Genomic DNA, 16,998 nt, shown 5'->3' with positions numbered 1-16,998 from the left:
CAAAGTTAGCCCAAATTTAGAGCTTTTTCCACCCACAGCTGATGTGTTAGAGCAATTGTCTGCCTGTCCCCTTGAGCACAATGCTGAAACAACTACAAAAACTACTGTTCCAAAGCAGAACAAAGAAAGAAAAACCATGAAGACAAAATACGAGAGCACTCCACCAGTCTACTTTATCATAGCATTGCCTTGAAAAGAACTCTTCGTGATCTTAAAAATCAGCTTGCCTTGATCAATAGTAAACAGATGTAATTAAAAAATAGAAATTACTAGTCTCCTCCTCTCATAAAAGCAATTGGACTTTTATTTTTTTTACATTCCTAAGCTCAGACATCAAAATACTTGTAATTAAAGAGAGATTCCTGGCTTATTTATTCAACAAGAATAAGATTAGATTTTTGCATTTTAATTTACCTGAATGGGGACAGATTTACAGAATCAAAAATAACTTTAATGTCTATTTATGCTTATCAGACTTCATACAATGCCAAAAGCATCAACCAAGCTCCTGTATCTTTCCCAGTTAATGCCTTTAACTGGTCTTGTGCATGATGCCAGGGATTTTGCAATGTCACACCACTTCTACCATGAATTTCCACTCTTGGCAGAAGCTGTAACTTTATTTAGCTGTAAATACATAACAATACTTTAACTATAACCTTTCAAGGGCAGGTACAGTCTTTGTTCAAAATCTGTATTGTGTCTAGCAAAAGAGGTCTTGGTATGACCTGAACTGTTATGCTGAATGCTTCTGAAACACATAAGCAAATGGATGAATCAAGACTGAGGAACGTAATGTGTGCTGTTTCCCCAAAAAGTGTGCTGTAAATGCTCTACTGTTGGTGTTACTGTCCTAATGTAATCAGATTTTATACATGAAAATGTTTACACATCAGCCTTGCTAATGAACTGATGACTATCTGCCTATAGTTTGAATTTTTTTAAAAACTAAATTGTATATTTATGAATAAGTGGATTGCTGCAGCTCTAGTACTGGAACATCTTAAAGAAAAGGTTCTGGAGTTTAAGACCTTCTGTGTTATGATTTCTAGAATAACTGGAGAAGTATTGCAGCATAAGGAAACTGCGGAATAAAAATCATAATTTGTCAGTAATGTAAGTACCAGTGTACCAAACTGAGTGTTCAGCTGGGTCTTGTGTAAATTCATGCAGAGAGCACTACAAAACTGTGCAGCTCAACAGAACTGTATAACAGGAATATATCTAAGGAGATAATGTCTGTATTGACAAGTAGTATCTAATCATTAATATTCAAAGGTTACTATGAGGTTACTATGCTGGTTTCCAATGTAAAGCTACTCTAATTTTGAGAAGCAGTTTTCATCTTTTTATTATTTGAACATCAGATGCGATGATGTATCAAAACAAGACACTTAGATTGAAACCACTGAGCATCTATTATATGGACAATTCTCTGTATCTTCCAGAGTCTGCAGAAGATAGGTTAACTGCTTGGCTAAGATAAAAGTCTACTACCATCTTGCATAAAATTTAGCTTTCCTACTGTAAAACTTTAATTTCCATCCAGAAATTCTCAAAGACAGACATGTCTTAAGCACTTTCCATTCATTTTCTTTTACAGCAGGTATCGTGGCCAAAATGAATACTGCTCTAATAAGGCAAAACAGCAATCATTCATTTGGCATACTGAGTTGTGCAGGTGTTTACAGTTTCACTTCTCCATACTGAAAGCATGTACTTGGCAATCACATCTCACTTGATTCTTATGAAATTTATTTACTACATAATTCCTATCATATACATAGATGTGAGATGGATATTAAGGTATTTTCACAGAAAACAGAAGAATAACAGTACGTTTTAGGTGGAGCAACTATTTAAATACAGGTTGAACTGGACCTCAGGGCATGTTGATACTGCTGTTAGATGCTAAAACAGAAAACTTTTCCAGTTAAGATGGCAATACTAGCATGCATGTGATTTTTTAAGGATATTTCAGACACATCAACTGCAGTAGGCAAGAAAACTACAGCTCTGTCACAGCCCCTGCAGGTCATGTTTCTGATAACAATGAAGTGAGAGTTTTCATGAAAAATAGGCAGCCATGTTTCTGAGATGTTTTATTATCTAATCTGTCCTGTATAAACAGAAATATGTGAGATCTGTCAAACTAATAGCACCAGCAGTGTCAGAGGATCCTCCTCTCTTTTAGCTCTCAAAATAAGGCAGAAGCTTGTAGTCTTTTCTGAAAGAAACTTGGTACGCACAGTCACTGCTATGAAGTACTATGACATGGAGCATGCATGAATTCAGACTGGAATCTTTGTGATGCTCCCTATAGTTCAGGAGGAGGGAGCACATTTCAGTGACTCAGGCATGTAGGTGTTTTCTCTCACCTTTCCTAAATGTAACTGAAGTGGTTTTGGGGCTCTATTTCTTCAGTGTGACCTCTTTGTCAGGACAGTCTTAGTTTCCACTAAAATGAACATTTCACATATGTTATGACTCGAAATTCTTGAATTTGCTTAAATTATTTGTGATTCCACATTTTAATTTAGTAACCACGGCGGTAGTGGATCAAGGGTTGGACTTGATGATCTCAGAGGTCCCTTCCAACCCAGTTGGTTCTATGATTCTATGATTAATCTGCAATGGCACATTTTTCAGTGGATGCCCTGGAAAGCTCACTCAAAATAGTTGTTTCCTGAAGTTCTACTATGGAGTTGAGTCATACCAAATTTTTGATACTGACTTCTAACAGACTGTATTAACCATCACAGTAACTATGCATTTTAGGCATTTCCTTCCTTAATGTACATACTATCAGAATAGTTATGCCCAAAATTCAACACTGAATTCTGTCAATGTGTAATTATACAGCCCATTCCTCATCATACATGAGGGTTAAACTTTCCACTCACACCTTATACAGACAGAGATATAAAATTAAAATTTAAAAGCAGGTTAAAATCAGATATGTATCTGCATCTACAGCATATATGCACAGATTATTTATATGGGGAGGGGACCAGTGTGGAAAACAATCAGTGAAATAACTTTTCTTAGGTGACAGATATAATGGGAGACACAGGAAGTATTTTCAAATACACTTTTGAAGTACAAATGGTTTTATAATAGCTAAAGATATTGTGGAAGTTCTTATTTAAAACACTGAGATCTTATCTGCTTACAGCTTTCACGCAATGAACAGATATGATTTTTAAAAAATACAAGTGTCACCATCAAAGACGCTGGTTCACGCCTTCTTAGAATGTGACAATCACAATTCACATTAATTAATTTTTAGAAGGCGCAAAAATAGTTTAAAGTTTGTAGCAATAAATCCTAATACATAGCTAAGGCATGCCAGCGGACAGCCCCATATCCTGAGTCATATCCCTGAGTTTTGATTGTCATATACATTATAGCCCTTGCTTTTTTGAGGATAGAGTGTGTATGCACATCTGTGTGTGCAGATATACATGAACTGTAACTTATTTCACATTTCGAGTGTGAAGCACGCTCTCACTGATAATCTTAAAGCTAATTCTTGTTTTGCTTGATAAAACAAAATAAGCCTTCCAACGTTTTCATAGTTTTCAAACAGCAGTTGTAGAAAAAACTGCAAATTGTTTTAAGTTATTTCTTGCTTACTGTGTTGCAGGTGAGTCTCTATCTGTGTCACGCTTGGAGACAAATTTTAGGTCCCCTGACTTGCTAATGACTGGTGACATCTGTGAAAGAAAAAAGAAAAGGCAGGAAGGTAAAAAGAAGACAGACAAGAGGGCCAACACATGTGCATAGAAAACCCACCAGCTTCCTGAATAAGGAGAGAATATACCTCGTTTGAAAAAGAATGTCTATCAGCCATAAAATGTTAACTCCTATGTGGTTACAAACAAGGAAACAGCACCCTGCTATAAAAAAAAAAAGCTACTTGCAAATAAAAGACAGTTTTCAGGTATATGTAGAAACAGATGGTTATGAATCTGCTTGAAATCAGCTTAAAATACACATGGTCTGTAAAGAATAAAGTTATTTCTGCTCCTACAAGATTAAAAGCACAATGTTAAAAAGACACCTTATTGCACAGTTTTAACAAGATAAACCTGTGGGTTAAACCTGCAAGTTTAACTCAAAAGTAGTTGAAATCACTCCAGGTTACTTTATAATTCAGGGCTAGGAAGACCCCCCAAACCTGGAAAAGTTTAAGTAAATTCTCTCATTTCCACCCTAATTAGTGGGTCTCTATACAAATTGCTCCCTCTACAAACAAACCTCTTCTAATTCTAACAGGTCTCACAATTACTGCAGGAATTCCCATAAGGAAATGCGAGCGCCCTTCCTGAATCTTCAGGGACAGATTATTTTATAAGTTTAATATTTTTCTGCTGACTGGGAATAAACAGGATCAAGCTTTCATTGACTTACTGAATTCATATGAGCACACTGCCCACAACAACCATGTTCAAACATTAGTCATTGGAATTAGTCTGCTGAAAAAACACAGATTGCTGGAATAGTTTAGACAAAAGTCAGTCTATTAGAATACAATAAGTAGCTGAGCTAGGAAGAAAAATCATGTACTTCACACACAAAATCCTTGTTAATACAGCAATAAACTTGAGACTAAGTCAATGGTAAAAGTAAACACAAAAGAAGGAAATATAATGCCACTGATATGAAAATACAAAGGAGTGTTGTAAAGGGAATGACTCCGAGTAATTAATACTTCCTTCAGCACTTACAGCCTTGTGGTTCCCTGCCATACACAATTGTGAATTCACTTCGCTTGCAGTCAAAACAAAATCTTTTTCTGAAAATCCTGTGTGAATGATGTTGGACCATTTTTTAACCCTCTTTTTTGAGTAAATATTACAGAATCTCCTCACTGTACTAATACTATAATCAAATATAAACCATTCCAAAGAACAGTGAGGTAGAATTCCCTGAAGTGTTACTATAGAAGACTGACCTCTTATAAAACTAGACTAAGATTTTTAACACTTTCAGACACATAAACACAGAAAATTATACCTGTTTTACAGTTAGAAGATTAAAGTATCCACTAAATTAATGTGCCTAAGTGAAAATTCTTATGATCAAAAAAACCTCATCACATAGGCTTTACATATTAAAGCACAGCTCTTTAGTATAAGTACCAAGGAAAGAAAAGCACACAATTGGAGACATTCCACTAGCTGTGTTCTCCACACATGGCAACTAATGAGAATTCCTAGGGTCTGTAGAGAATAACTCCCAATTCTCCACAGCAGTGTTTGAGTATGATAGGTTTCTTACCTCATTCCTACAATCTTTAAAGCATGTAATGAAGAGGGAACTAGGTACTAGATCTTTTTGAAGCAGATTTCACTGCTGCTACCTTCTTTTGTCTACACTACATACCTTTGTGTCCCTCTTAACCTACTCCTTGAACTACTTTTCCCATCCTGGGGATGTAAGAAGTAACTACTGAAGGAACAAGAGGGATCAGCAGCAGATCCAAGGAGCTGGTGCAGGAGCTGGTGAAACAAGGGGATGAAGCAGCAAGAGGAGCACAGCAGAGTAAATGGAGGCTGGAAAAACAGGCAGGAGGTATTTGGCTCAGGAGGTGGTGGTAACATTTACATGCTGAGAATTCACTGAGGACATATCAATGTAAGGAGCAAGCCAGAGAAGGTTAGAGTTTGGAGGAGCTGAAGAGGCTGTTGATCTCATCTTTGTCCATTTTGAAACCTCTCAATGGTTTTGATTTCAAAACCATTTTGAAATCACTTGTTATACACAGGCAGATCTCCAAGGAAGTTCCAAACAGCTCTGCACTATCGTCACTATGTCTGTACTAAGATTCAGTAAACCTAGCATTGGACCAGATATGGTGTTAGTTATTACATTCATCCAGACTGCAGATCTTAAATATTAATACAGAATTATTAGGGCAGTGTTTGTTTTAAAGAAAACACCCTAATATTTGATACTTATGCGTATTTTTCTGTTCGCAAGAACAAATACTAAACACAGTAGAAAAAATTAGCTCCTTTGCAGAGTGCCACTAATGGTGTTCTATTTTGTTGCCATATTCTAATTCTCTATCCTTTGAGAGATACAATCCACCAGAAGGAGAAGAGAACATCAGTTCATATCAACTGCAGAAGCTTGGATTTTCTGAAGTTTCCTTTGCTTTGTTTATGATCATAAAAATTGTAACACAATACATATTTTCCTTTTCTAAAAGGTTTGCTCGCTTTACAGCACATTTTTTTTTCATACTTACTATTCTCTGTGATGCCACACAAGAAGCAACCAAGGCAATACAAGTAAAGGCAAAATACTCAAAAGTATATCAAGTTCCTAATCCCTGCTGTAGAATCCACACCAGTAAGTCAAGCACTAAACCCTCCCTGTGCAACTCATGGAAACAATCAGATATATCAGAACATACTTCCTAGCAGAAGCTGCAGCAGAGGACATCTAAAGGAAATACTAGTGCCAAAGTCTCATCCCAAGTCTACATCTTTGGCAGTACTTTACTCTAGGCTGTGCAGAGTCGTCACTAAGACTGATGGTCTGCAGAGGTTCTCTGACAGACTAAGAGGTAGATGGACAGAATGGAGTGGTGCAGAAGATCTATTCAGGTGATCCAAGCCATGACAGCAAATGAGCTTGCTCCATAGCCTACTCTGCAGAGAGGAACTCTCCCATAAAAGTTGTTTCTACAGAACTTGATCTAATAAAAGATTCACTGGATCAGAGATGGCAAGAATGAACATGTCTCTCTGCCTTTTCAGACTAGTCTTTCGGACTCAGTATTCAGTTTTTATTTTGTTTTCTATTACACAGTCCATGGATAAAAGACTCATAGTCATGTGTTTAACTCCTCAGAACGCTGCTGATGCCTCCTGACAAAACTGTTATAACAAGTCAAGTTTGAGAGAGATGTGGTGACACCACACTCATCATTTTCTTTCTTGCTATTCTGCACCCGTCCACACACTTCCTGATTAAATGAACAACTGGTAGGGATCTTTGCTAGCAGAATTACATATATTTCTTTTGCCAAGACTTTCCTATTTAAAATGCAATTAACTTATGATTGCTTTTTTCCCCTTTCTAGCATTTTTAAGAACAATTCTATCTAAATCAGATTGACCGTGTTCTAACCCTTATGTCTAACAGTATTAACTTAGTTGTGATCATCTAGTGGAACAATGGCTCTGTATACCACAGACATTGGCATGGATTTCTATCTTCTGCACAAAAGGAAAAATCTGGTGGGTGAAAACTGTAAGCACGGCTTGACGAATACTGTATTTCAGAAATCAAATCCACAAGATGAGTATTTGAGGGACAACAAAAGGAGGAGGAGGAAGAGTGGAGACAAGATACTTCAGACTGAAGCAGTATGGTTTAGAGCAGCTGTTTTCAGTCTTGAAGTCTCGGCCTTTGGGAATTTATCTGTGGTCACAGCTTTGCCTAAGATTTGCATAAAAATAGTTTAATTCTCTTCAGAAAGAGGCTATGAGGACCCAAGGAGAAAATGTGGGGAAGAGAGAAGCTAGGCTTGTAGTGAGAGCTATCTTAGTAATATGTGTCCCTCAACAGTATTTTTGGTTCTGTTTGACCAGTTCAGTGGCTCAGCCTGATTCTTCCTACCTTTAAACAGACTGGGCACTTACAGTAAATGAGTATTTAATCTCTTCTTTTTTTTCCCCTAACAGATAATTATTTGCTTATAAACCAGATACCTTCTCTTTCTTAAATACTATAGACAGAGGTATAAACATTTTTTGAGACACAACACATAGCTACCAGCTTACAAACAAAGTAGTAACACACATGCTTAAGAAAGGGTAATTCATCTTGCAGGTGCAGTCACACACTGGAGGGAAGGGATACCATCCAGAGGGACCTTAAGAGGTGGGTTGATGCAAACCTCACGAAGTTCAACAAAGAGAAGAGTCTAGGTCCTATAAACAGGTCATGGTAAATCCTCAACATACCTACATGTTGAGTGGAGAAGTGGATTGAGAGCAGCCCTGCACAGAAAGACTTGGGGGTGATGGTTGATGAAAAACTCAACATGAGCTGGCAGTGTGTGCTCACAGCCCAGAAAGCCAACTGTCTCCTGGGTTGCATCAAAAGGAACATGGTCAGCAGGTTCAAAGAGGTGATTCTCCCCCTCTACTCTGCTCTATTCCAACACCTTAGCATTCTGTGATTCTATAACTCTAACTTGAACAGTAAAAACTGCATTTTAAAGGGAAAACAGAGCACCAAGAAATAGGAAACTACAGAACTCAAAAGCTGAAATATGTTAATGTTGGGTAACCTTTCAGAAAAATGGCCCATTCCTCATAAGATGGTGCCACAGTAACATTTCCTTCAAAAGGAGGATTTCTTAAAGAATAATCAAAGTCCTTACTACTTTGAAAGTAGGATTTGTAAAGATATATCTATTTCATAATGCCATTCAACGATTTATGTGGAAGACTACACAGCAGTTTTGCAGACCAATTCTAGAAAAGCATAGTTTCTTTCAGCCTAGACATCAATACTTTCAGAAAGAGAGATCTGTAATCATATTAGCAATGAATGAAGCCCAGACTTACAAACTTCACTATAATACATTCTAATTCAATTGAATATCGCTTTTTTAATAGCTGCAACCTCTCTGAACCTTGAAAATGAACACACTTTGCGATGTGTCGAAAGTCTTCAGCTCTATTCACTGCAAGAGTTTCATTGTATTAATTTCTCAGTGTTTCCCTCATTATCATAATCACATCTTCTATTCCCTCCTCCTCTTCCTAAAAGGTAATCAGCCACTGAAGTGTTTCCCAGTAAACTGAAGAAAGGCACCATTACAGAAAATAGAAACTGCACAAACTCTAAAATAAAATTTTTGATTACATTAATAGAAAAATTTCTAGCTACTATTTTTGGAAAGCAAAAGCAAGTTTTCTATGCTTTTTAAAGCTTTAGATTTAATAAAAAAATTTTGAGCCCACAAAGACATACATACAGAAGGAGCTCAAGCCCAGGGGAAAAGCGTCAGTTGCTTGGCAAGTTAGTTTCAGACATAGTGGACTAAATATTCACAAAGTCCGACAACAACCTTCTCTAGGGGAAGAAGAGTGAGAGCATGAATTATTTATGTGAACAGTGATAATCCCAAACTTTATTTAAATAGACATGGAATCAAGTTGTGATGATCTTTGGGCAGATTATCCAAATTGTGCAATAAGAATGTGGTTTTTGACAGCAACCCTTTTGATGCTTATGACCATTATTTTACATCTTGGTATAATTTTTCAAAGATAAATATACTAGAAAACTATTTTCTTACACTTTTAATGAAAATTTTAAATTAAATTAAATTTTGGTTTTGTCTATTACTACTTCCTACTATTTTCATGTAATGTGGAATTGCATACTTAATAGTTAGAATGCATTTTATGTAGTGAGTGGTAGGCCACCTTAAAATTATGAAACGTATTCCCAAGACTTCATAGACAACGGAAAATTTCTAGTTAAAAACCCCCCATACTATCAACTTTGAAATGCTTCTAATTTGCCAAAATTTTGCAAAACCCACATTCTTGTTTCTTCCCTATCTGAATTCCTGTCCTTTCCACTTTCATCTTAAGGAACCTGGAAACAGCACATTTACTGGAGCAGTGAGATGATAAGTCTGTCTTTATTTCTTGGAATTCTTCATCAGTGCAGCGACACCTTCACTCCATGAAATTTCTATTGGCAGTTTAGAGGTATGTTGTAATTAAAGATGATTATGACCTAATTTTGTGGCACAGGAGTTAAGTAACTCATAAGGCAGGAAAACAAGGTTTGCATAAAATTATTATGTTACGAATGCAAAGCTGATGGTAGAAAGAATTTTGAAAGCAAGTCCTTTGAACTACAGCCTTTTTTTTAATTATTTGCAAAGACTAATATTGGATCTTGAGTATTACACCCTCTTCTAATGTTAATAATTCCACTTTATTCACTCATAAAACTCTGATGATTAGCTAGATATGCATTTGTTATATCTGCAGTTGGAAAACTATTTTTAATTAGACTATCTGGTATTCTCAGTAATTAAAACCATAGTCATATTCAACATTTTAAGTGCCCTATTTAGTCTTGTGTGGTAGTAAAATCTCACAGGTAATTTCTATAATGATTTTCACAGTAACTGTTTTGCAGGCTTAACAGAGCTAAATATTTGAGCAATCCTCCAAAAAAACCCAGAAAGAATAATATAGCAAACCTAGGTATAACTAAATATTAGGGGAAACATGCTTGTGGACAAAAACAAAAGACAACCAAAGAATGAATTATATTTTCCTGCTTGTGGTAACAACTTAAACAAAAACTTAATTATTAATTAAAATATATTTGGATTAAAAAAGAAACAAAAAACCCCAACCAAACAAAACACATAGGGATTACAAAGTAATGATTTTTCTTATGTCCCATGTAAAAGAAATTGGTATTTCCTTTTATCTGGTCTTACATTGAAAAAAAAAAATGTAAGGAATAGGAAGAAAAGTTGCTGTGTCACTACTGCAAGACAGGAACTGCCATAACTGATCAGCCCCCTCAGTGGTCACCTTAGCAGCTTTGTCTCAGAAGTATCCAGTATTGCCTAAAGTCAAAGCACTGCAGAACTTTCATTCACGCTGACAAACATTTATGACAATTTGTTTCTTCTAAGCAGAACTCTGTTGCTTTTGTAAACCCACTACACTTCAAGGCATCACAAGTCTTACAGAGGTTAGATTCATAATTTGATTCAACTGTCTTATCTTTTTGATGATTTATTTGGTGTTGATGTGACTTGAAATTTAAAAATCAGTCAGATCTGCATTTCCCATTTATTCAGATGCTTTTTGGAATTTCAGCCATTACCTCAGCCTAAAATGCGTTAAAGCAATTAATCTCTAAGCACATATATTTAATAGTGTCTTGTAGTAGGTTTATCAAGGCATAAACAAAAATTTCCTTCTACCAATTAGATGTGCTCCATTCCAGATTAATGTTCCCTGATCTTGTTTAACAGCAGAAGGAAAAAAAAAATAAAACAAAGAAGAGTGCATCCAATTCACATCAGGTACTACTTTATATGCTCTCTCCACTTGTAAGTATATCCTCTTATATAATTTTTTCCAGGACTTGTAAATATTTCATAACTTCCCTCTGGGCTCTTCACGATTTTGTAGTGCCCTCAGCTGCTGTGCAAGATAAAAAGCAACGTATTTGCTTTGTTTTGGACAGTCATTGTACATTTGCTTCATTGTATCTTTTGAATTTCTATATGTACTATATAGACTACTACAAAATTCCAACTAATTATTAAATATGTAGTCAATTTAACTCAAAGTACAAGTAGAATCCAAGTAAAGAGTATTTCAATTAAAAATTACTAAAACCGAGTGTTAGTAAAAAAGTACTCTAGTAATACAAAACCTAGTGTTAGAAAAATGTCAACCACAGACACTTGAAAAATTATAAGCAATCAGAACTAATTCTCACAAAGCTAACTTCTCACAAAGCTGAGTAACAAGTACTAGTTGCAATAATGTTAGTAACATTAGTGCACATAAAAGTATTTTTATGCAGTAAATTGACTAGATTTCTACTAGATAAAAACAGAAAAAAAGATGCAGATAACAATGATCAAGTCTAATAACAACAGGTGTCTTAGCACTTTTCTAATCTGAGTACAAGTGAAACTGGATGATTATAGCAACATATTCCCTCTGGGATACCTTCCTTGCCTCTAGCAACACAGACAACAAATGAAAGAAATCTTCAGTAACATAATTTTTCCCATATTTGTTAAAGTCTGCCTTTACTGCCAGTACCTGGAAGTAATGCACCCTTGTCTCTCCTGGACAATGGTTTGGCTATGAGTTTCTCAGCTATAAAGAGGTAAAAGATACTTCAGATTAATTATTACTACTCGGTGCAGTGATTAATTCCATTTTTCAAGTATAGTTAGAGACAAAACACTTAGTAATTCAATTTATAGCAGTTGGCTTCAAGAAAACTGCTAAGTGAGTAATCTGTACTCAATAATTTATTAAATGCTACCTCTCTCTATTCACCTACTAAAAACAGAAGCTACACAAAAAAGGTTAATAGAAACAGCATTGAGTATTTTAACCTTGAACACTGCAATGTCTTTTCCAACCTAAACAGTCCTATAATTAGATAGATCATCTGAAAAAAAAAAAAATCCCCAAAATTGTAACAAAGTAACATGGAGTAGTTTTGAGTCTTGCAAATCAGACATAAAATATTAGATTCAATTTTAGAAAAGTATGTGGAAAAGTCAAATAATCTGAAAGAATCTGAACAAAACTCACTTTTAAGTAGTTATGTTAGTAACACGAATAAATGAATAGTTATGAAAAGTACACTTATTAAGGATACAAATATTTTGAAATAAAAATTCCTTAAATTCTAACAGTTATTGACCTAATTTTTATCTTTTTTTTTTTGCTTACAAATTATCCCATGTTTTAAAACAAACATCAGTCTTATTTCACAGAAGGGATACAAGCTATGCAGTTTCTAATCTCCTTCTAGTGAAGTGAGAATCAAGTGGCCTGCTTTGCACATAGTAGAATCTCTAAAGCTCAGAAAAGAAAACCCTATAAAAATCAAATGCTCAATTTTTCTTGGACTAAAAACTGGGTCCTGCTTCTTTGTCCTTCTGCACATACTGTATTTTAACTAAAATCACAGAAACAGGAATGCTTATGCACACAATGCTTATGTGGCATGTAAGCAACAACATAATGCCATATGCAATTGCAACCCAGTATAAGTATATGGTGGAAGTGGAGAGATAGTAGATAGTGTCGAGGCAAAAGCCTTTATTACCTTTGCTCCTCCAAACTATGAAGTCTCTATAGTTCACCCTCCTAAGCAACATACAGGATAGGTGCAGCCACTCATATTGGAGACCCATCAGCAGCTTTTAAACAGAAAGAGCCACCGACAAGTAAGCACATTTAGATGCAGCATATCTCCTCATATGGTATAAAGGCTTCATGATCACATTGCGTATCTTTAATTAGGATATTACAAGAACTGGAAAACTCCCAAGAGAAAAACATCCCAGCTCTTTCCTATGTAACCCCATAGATAAGGAAATTTCATGGTTGAAAATCTGAAGAATATGTGGGCAATGCATATTCCAAGAACGACAGTCAAGCACCTGAAACTATGTCAGGTTTTGACAAATCCATATTGTTTCCTCAACCATGATTTACATCAGATAGCTGTAAGAGATACTTCTGTAAACCTTGGAGTCAATGGGAGATTTGCCCCTCATTACAATGGTGTAAATAAGCAGGATATTTAATTGCCAAATGACAGAACAGCTGATTCCACGCAAGACAAACATTAGACTGATGCTGAAAATCTACCTGCTTGCCTGGAACGAGGTCTACACATAAGAAATTCTTACAAAAAAGATCAAAAATTAATACAGTCCATGTGTACACAAGAGATACAATATAACACTACTTCCAGAATCCTTCCTTCTCAAATTGTTACCTTATCTAATGTCAGAGAACCTTCCTCTGCTTCTGTTGGTCCTTCTGGCAGAAGAGGAGCAGAATCTGATACTAATTCTGAAGGTTGTTCTTCATACTCTTCTGAAAAGAGGAACCATAATTCGCCATTATGAGAGACATGAAAGAATTTATGTGAACCACCATGACATTACGATCTAGCCAAAAACAGATGTGAACTGAAACAGGTGAAAAATGTTTGAAGCCAAACATTGTATGAGAATTTATTAAATTTTTCCCATAAACTTTTATTCATATTAGTAAGTTTAGATTTAAATGTGATTTATATATTGGTTATTATATAAAATAAAAGCACTCAAACATTTACCTAAGAACCAAGTCCATACTGATAGCAATGCAGCTGACACTTAATAAATGTATCATATGCATTTCTTTTGATTCAATAATAAGATGATTCGATCACCAACTGAAATAACACATCTACCAGAGATTTTTTTGCACAGCTGGACAACTGCCTCCAAAATTTTGTTTGTTTTTTTTTTTTTTTTTAAGAACATATTTTAAGGCCATCACTGCAGACTCTTCCTACAGACTTCTCTCTGGGTTATTTTGCAAGGAAGAAAGGCTGGAGAAAATCCACAGGATGTGCAAGGAGAGCACAAAGGGAAAGGGCAGTAGTAAATCTAACTTTAGCTATCCTCAAGTGAGCACAGTGTTATGTCCAAGTCTTTTTTAGGAAAGAGGCTTAAATACTAGATTTCACTCAAAAGACAGAGGGAGGAACTAGAAAATGGGGGAAAACATCTTGAGAAATGTTGAGTTAAAGGATTTCTAAACACCAGCCTAACTGATAGTTTGATAGTTCAGGATGGCAAATGAATTTCTTGTACTATGCAACCACATGCTGTGTCCACAAGCTGAATACTAACAACTATCAACACACTGAGCATCTTTAGAGCAGTTGACTAAGTAGGATGCTTCCTATATTATTTGTTCAGATTCATTTAGGTTTGTCTGTATCAGTTTAGTCAAAACTGTTTTAATAACAAGTACCTGGTTGCAAGTTCAACGCTTAGATATGACATTTAACCATGACTGTTCTTTTAAAACTTCATACTGAAATCCACTTTTTTTGGGAACTGAACATTCTCCAGTATGGAAGGGGGAAAATTAAGAGGTTTTACAAAAGCTAGATCTAGGGGAGATTGCCTAAGAAAAAACTAAGATGTTTGTAGAATGCTTTGATGTGTCCTAAATCATTACCAAGGTAGGGCATGAACCAGGCTGCTATATGTAAGAAGAGACAAGGAATCAATCCAGTTGACAGATAATTAAGTCAGTACTGTATTAGCTGGAATGTTTAACCAAGAGCATACCTTCCTAAGTCAGGTATGTCAACTTGCTAAGTGGTTAGATATACAGTTTTTGCACCACAATAAGTCATCATTATGCCATGTGTGTACTACACGAATTCCTATCTTCAGAACAATAGCAGTACAGCACAGTAAAATCTTGGACCATCAGTTAAACCCACACCGGTATACCAGGAAGACAGCAGTAAACTTACTTTCACCAGCCACATAATTAGCTGGAAAATAGCCTTGCTGTCCATTTGCTAGGCTGCCAAACCACCAGTTATCATTATCTTTGTATAACACTTGGATAATGTCACTGCGATGGATGGTTAGCTCATCTGATCGATGCGCTGTGTAGTCATAAAGAGCCACTACCTAAAAGAGAGATAAGAGCACCACAGCTTTATCACAACCATGCCACAGAGAAAAAAGCGCAACATTCACTTCCTCTTGCAGAAAAGCAGCTGAAACCAAAGCTGCACTTTGGTAAAAGCTGAGGCTGCCTCAAGTTTTGCTAATGGGATCAGGGGTGGTGGGAAAGCAGCAGGAGAGGCAAGATAAAGGACTGTGGGATTGCAGAAATGGTTAAGAACATTCAATTCACTAAGATTAGCTTCAAAACAGCAGCTGTTAGTTTTATAAGCAATTTGCTTGTGAAGCAAAAGGAAAAAAAAACTTCATACATTCAGTTTCTCAGAATTGTTACACCACCTTCAGATCCCATTCTCTGTGTGCTCATGAAGCATATGTGTTTGAATAAATACTTCAACAGTTTGACAGTTTTATCGAAGGAAAAATTTAATACAAAAAGAGATTGCAAAGTTTTGCTTTGATCACTCAATTTTTTTTTCTTTCTTTTTTTCTTTGTTTTGCTTAAAAATAAGGGTTTGGATGCACAACTTTAAAAATATCTTTTAAATATTTTAAAAATACATTTAAATTCCATTTCACATAATAAATCCATTTGACATACAGTGCACCTATACTTTTATGAAAAAGAATACTAATAGTCATCAGCATCATGCATACTACATAAAATACATTACCAGAAGCCTGCTTTCTACCCTGAATATGAAAATATCAAGTACAATTTCTTATTTATTTCCTATACCCTATCTACAAAAATCTGTCCTGGTGAACTCCAAGCAGAAAAGCTTGAAAAGAAAATAAATGAACCGAAACAATAAGGGAATTGCTCACTTTCCTCATCATAAGTGAGGAGTAAAATTATGACCTATTTTAGACACAGAATGCTGCTTCCCTACCTATAATTTTCATCTCAGATTCCTCTACAAAATTGTAAGTAAAGAGGTCAAAGACAGGGATTGTTAGGAGCAATAGGAGGTTTAAGGGGATTGAAGGACATAACAAAGTATGACGATAGGGATTTGAAGGAAAAAACCCCTTTTTATTACTCATGCATGCATTTAAATCTTAAGACTGCTGAACTGCACAATGCTTTTATATTTGTATTTCTACTTTGAGTAAGATCACCTGTGAGTTAGATGTGTAAAAATATAGACAATGTCACTTGTATTTTCAAAATTCCATGTCATCAATTAAACAGATTAAATCAGTTATAAATGGGAAAAGATGTAAATGATTCCATTGATTCCATGATACCATTTTAAATTTTATGTGGCAATTTTTGAGCTGGTCAGTATCAAAAATTAGTATCAGCATAGTTCTCACTAAACAGGAAATTTATCTAAATATGAATTCAAAAGTCCTGAACTTACATAAAGAAGTTAAACAATGAAATAACCCTTATCATAACTTTCCTCCCTGCATTAGGAAAGCTCATACACTAATTACAGGTGGTGTTGACAATCTAGAAATATGAACTGTAGCACAGAAGCAAACTAAACCACGCTAATGAGCAGCGTGATCATGTCCAGTAAGAGGTGCTCTAATAGTGCCCACTTCAGTTAAGTGACGACTTCATGAAAACCATGAGGTCACTTAAGGTAAAAAAAAAAACAAACACCAAAAACTAAACCCAAAAAGGAACATAGGAATGTAACACTAATTACTTGGCAGCATGAAAAACAATGAAAGGTAGAGCTACAATTACTTCATTTTGCAGTGTCTTTTTTAAGATAGTTCTGGTGTAA

The 16,998-nt window shown here is 35.5% G+C and overlaps 1 protein-coding gene across 7 annotated transcripts in view; it reads right to left on the bottom strand.

The window, feature by feature from the left end:
* AHI1 (Abelson helper integration site 1) overlaps positions 1-16,998 on the bottom strand; it is a 95,653-nt gene that overhangs the window by 1,182 nt on the left and 77,473 nt on the right. For all 7 annotated transcript variants that reach the window (XM_027746642.2, XM_027746639.2, XM_027746641.2 and 4 more), the window contains 3 exons: positions 15,097-15,259; positions 13,552-13,652; positions 3,637-3,716 (listed from right to left, as the gene is read on the bottom strand). In XM_027746642.2, the coding sequence (XP_027602443.2) occupies positions 3,637-3,716; positions 13,552-13,652; positions 15,097-15,259 (344 nt within the window). The remainder of the gene's footprint in view (positions 1-3,636; positions 3,717-13,551; positions 13,653-15,096; positions 15,260-16,998) is intronic.

This window comes from Pipra filicauda, unplaced genomic scaffold (genome assembly GCF_003945595.2).
Source record: "Pipra filicauda isolate LSUMZ 115617 unplaced genomic scaffold, ASM394559v2 scaffold23_size5868930_pilon, whole genome shotgun sequence".
NCBI classification, from domain to species: domain Eukaryota; kingdom Metazoa; phylum Chordata; class Aves; order Passeriformes; family Pipridae; genus Pipra; species Pipra filicauda.
This window is presented reverse-complemented; position numbering and strand designations above follow the sequence as displayed.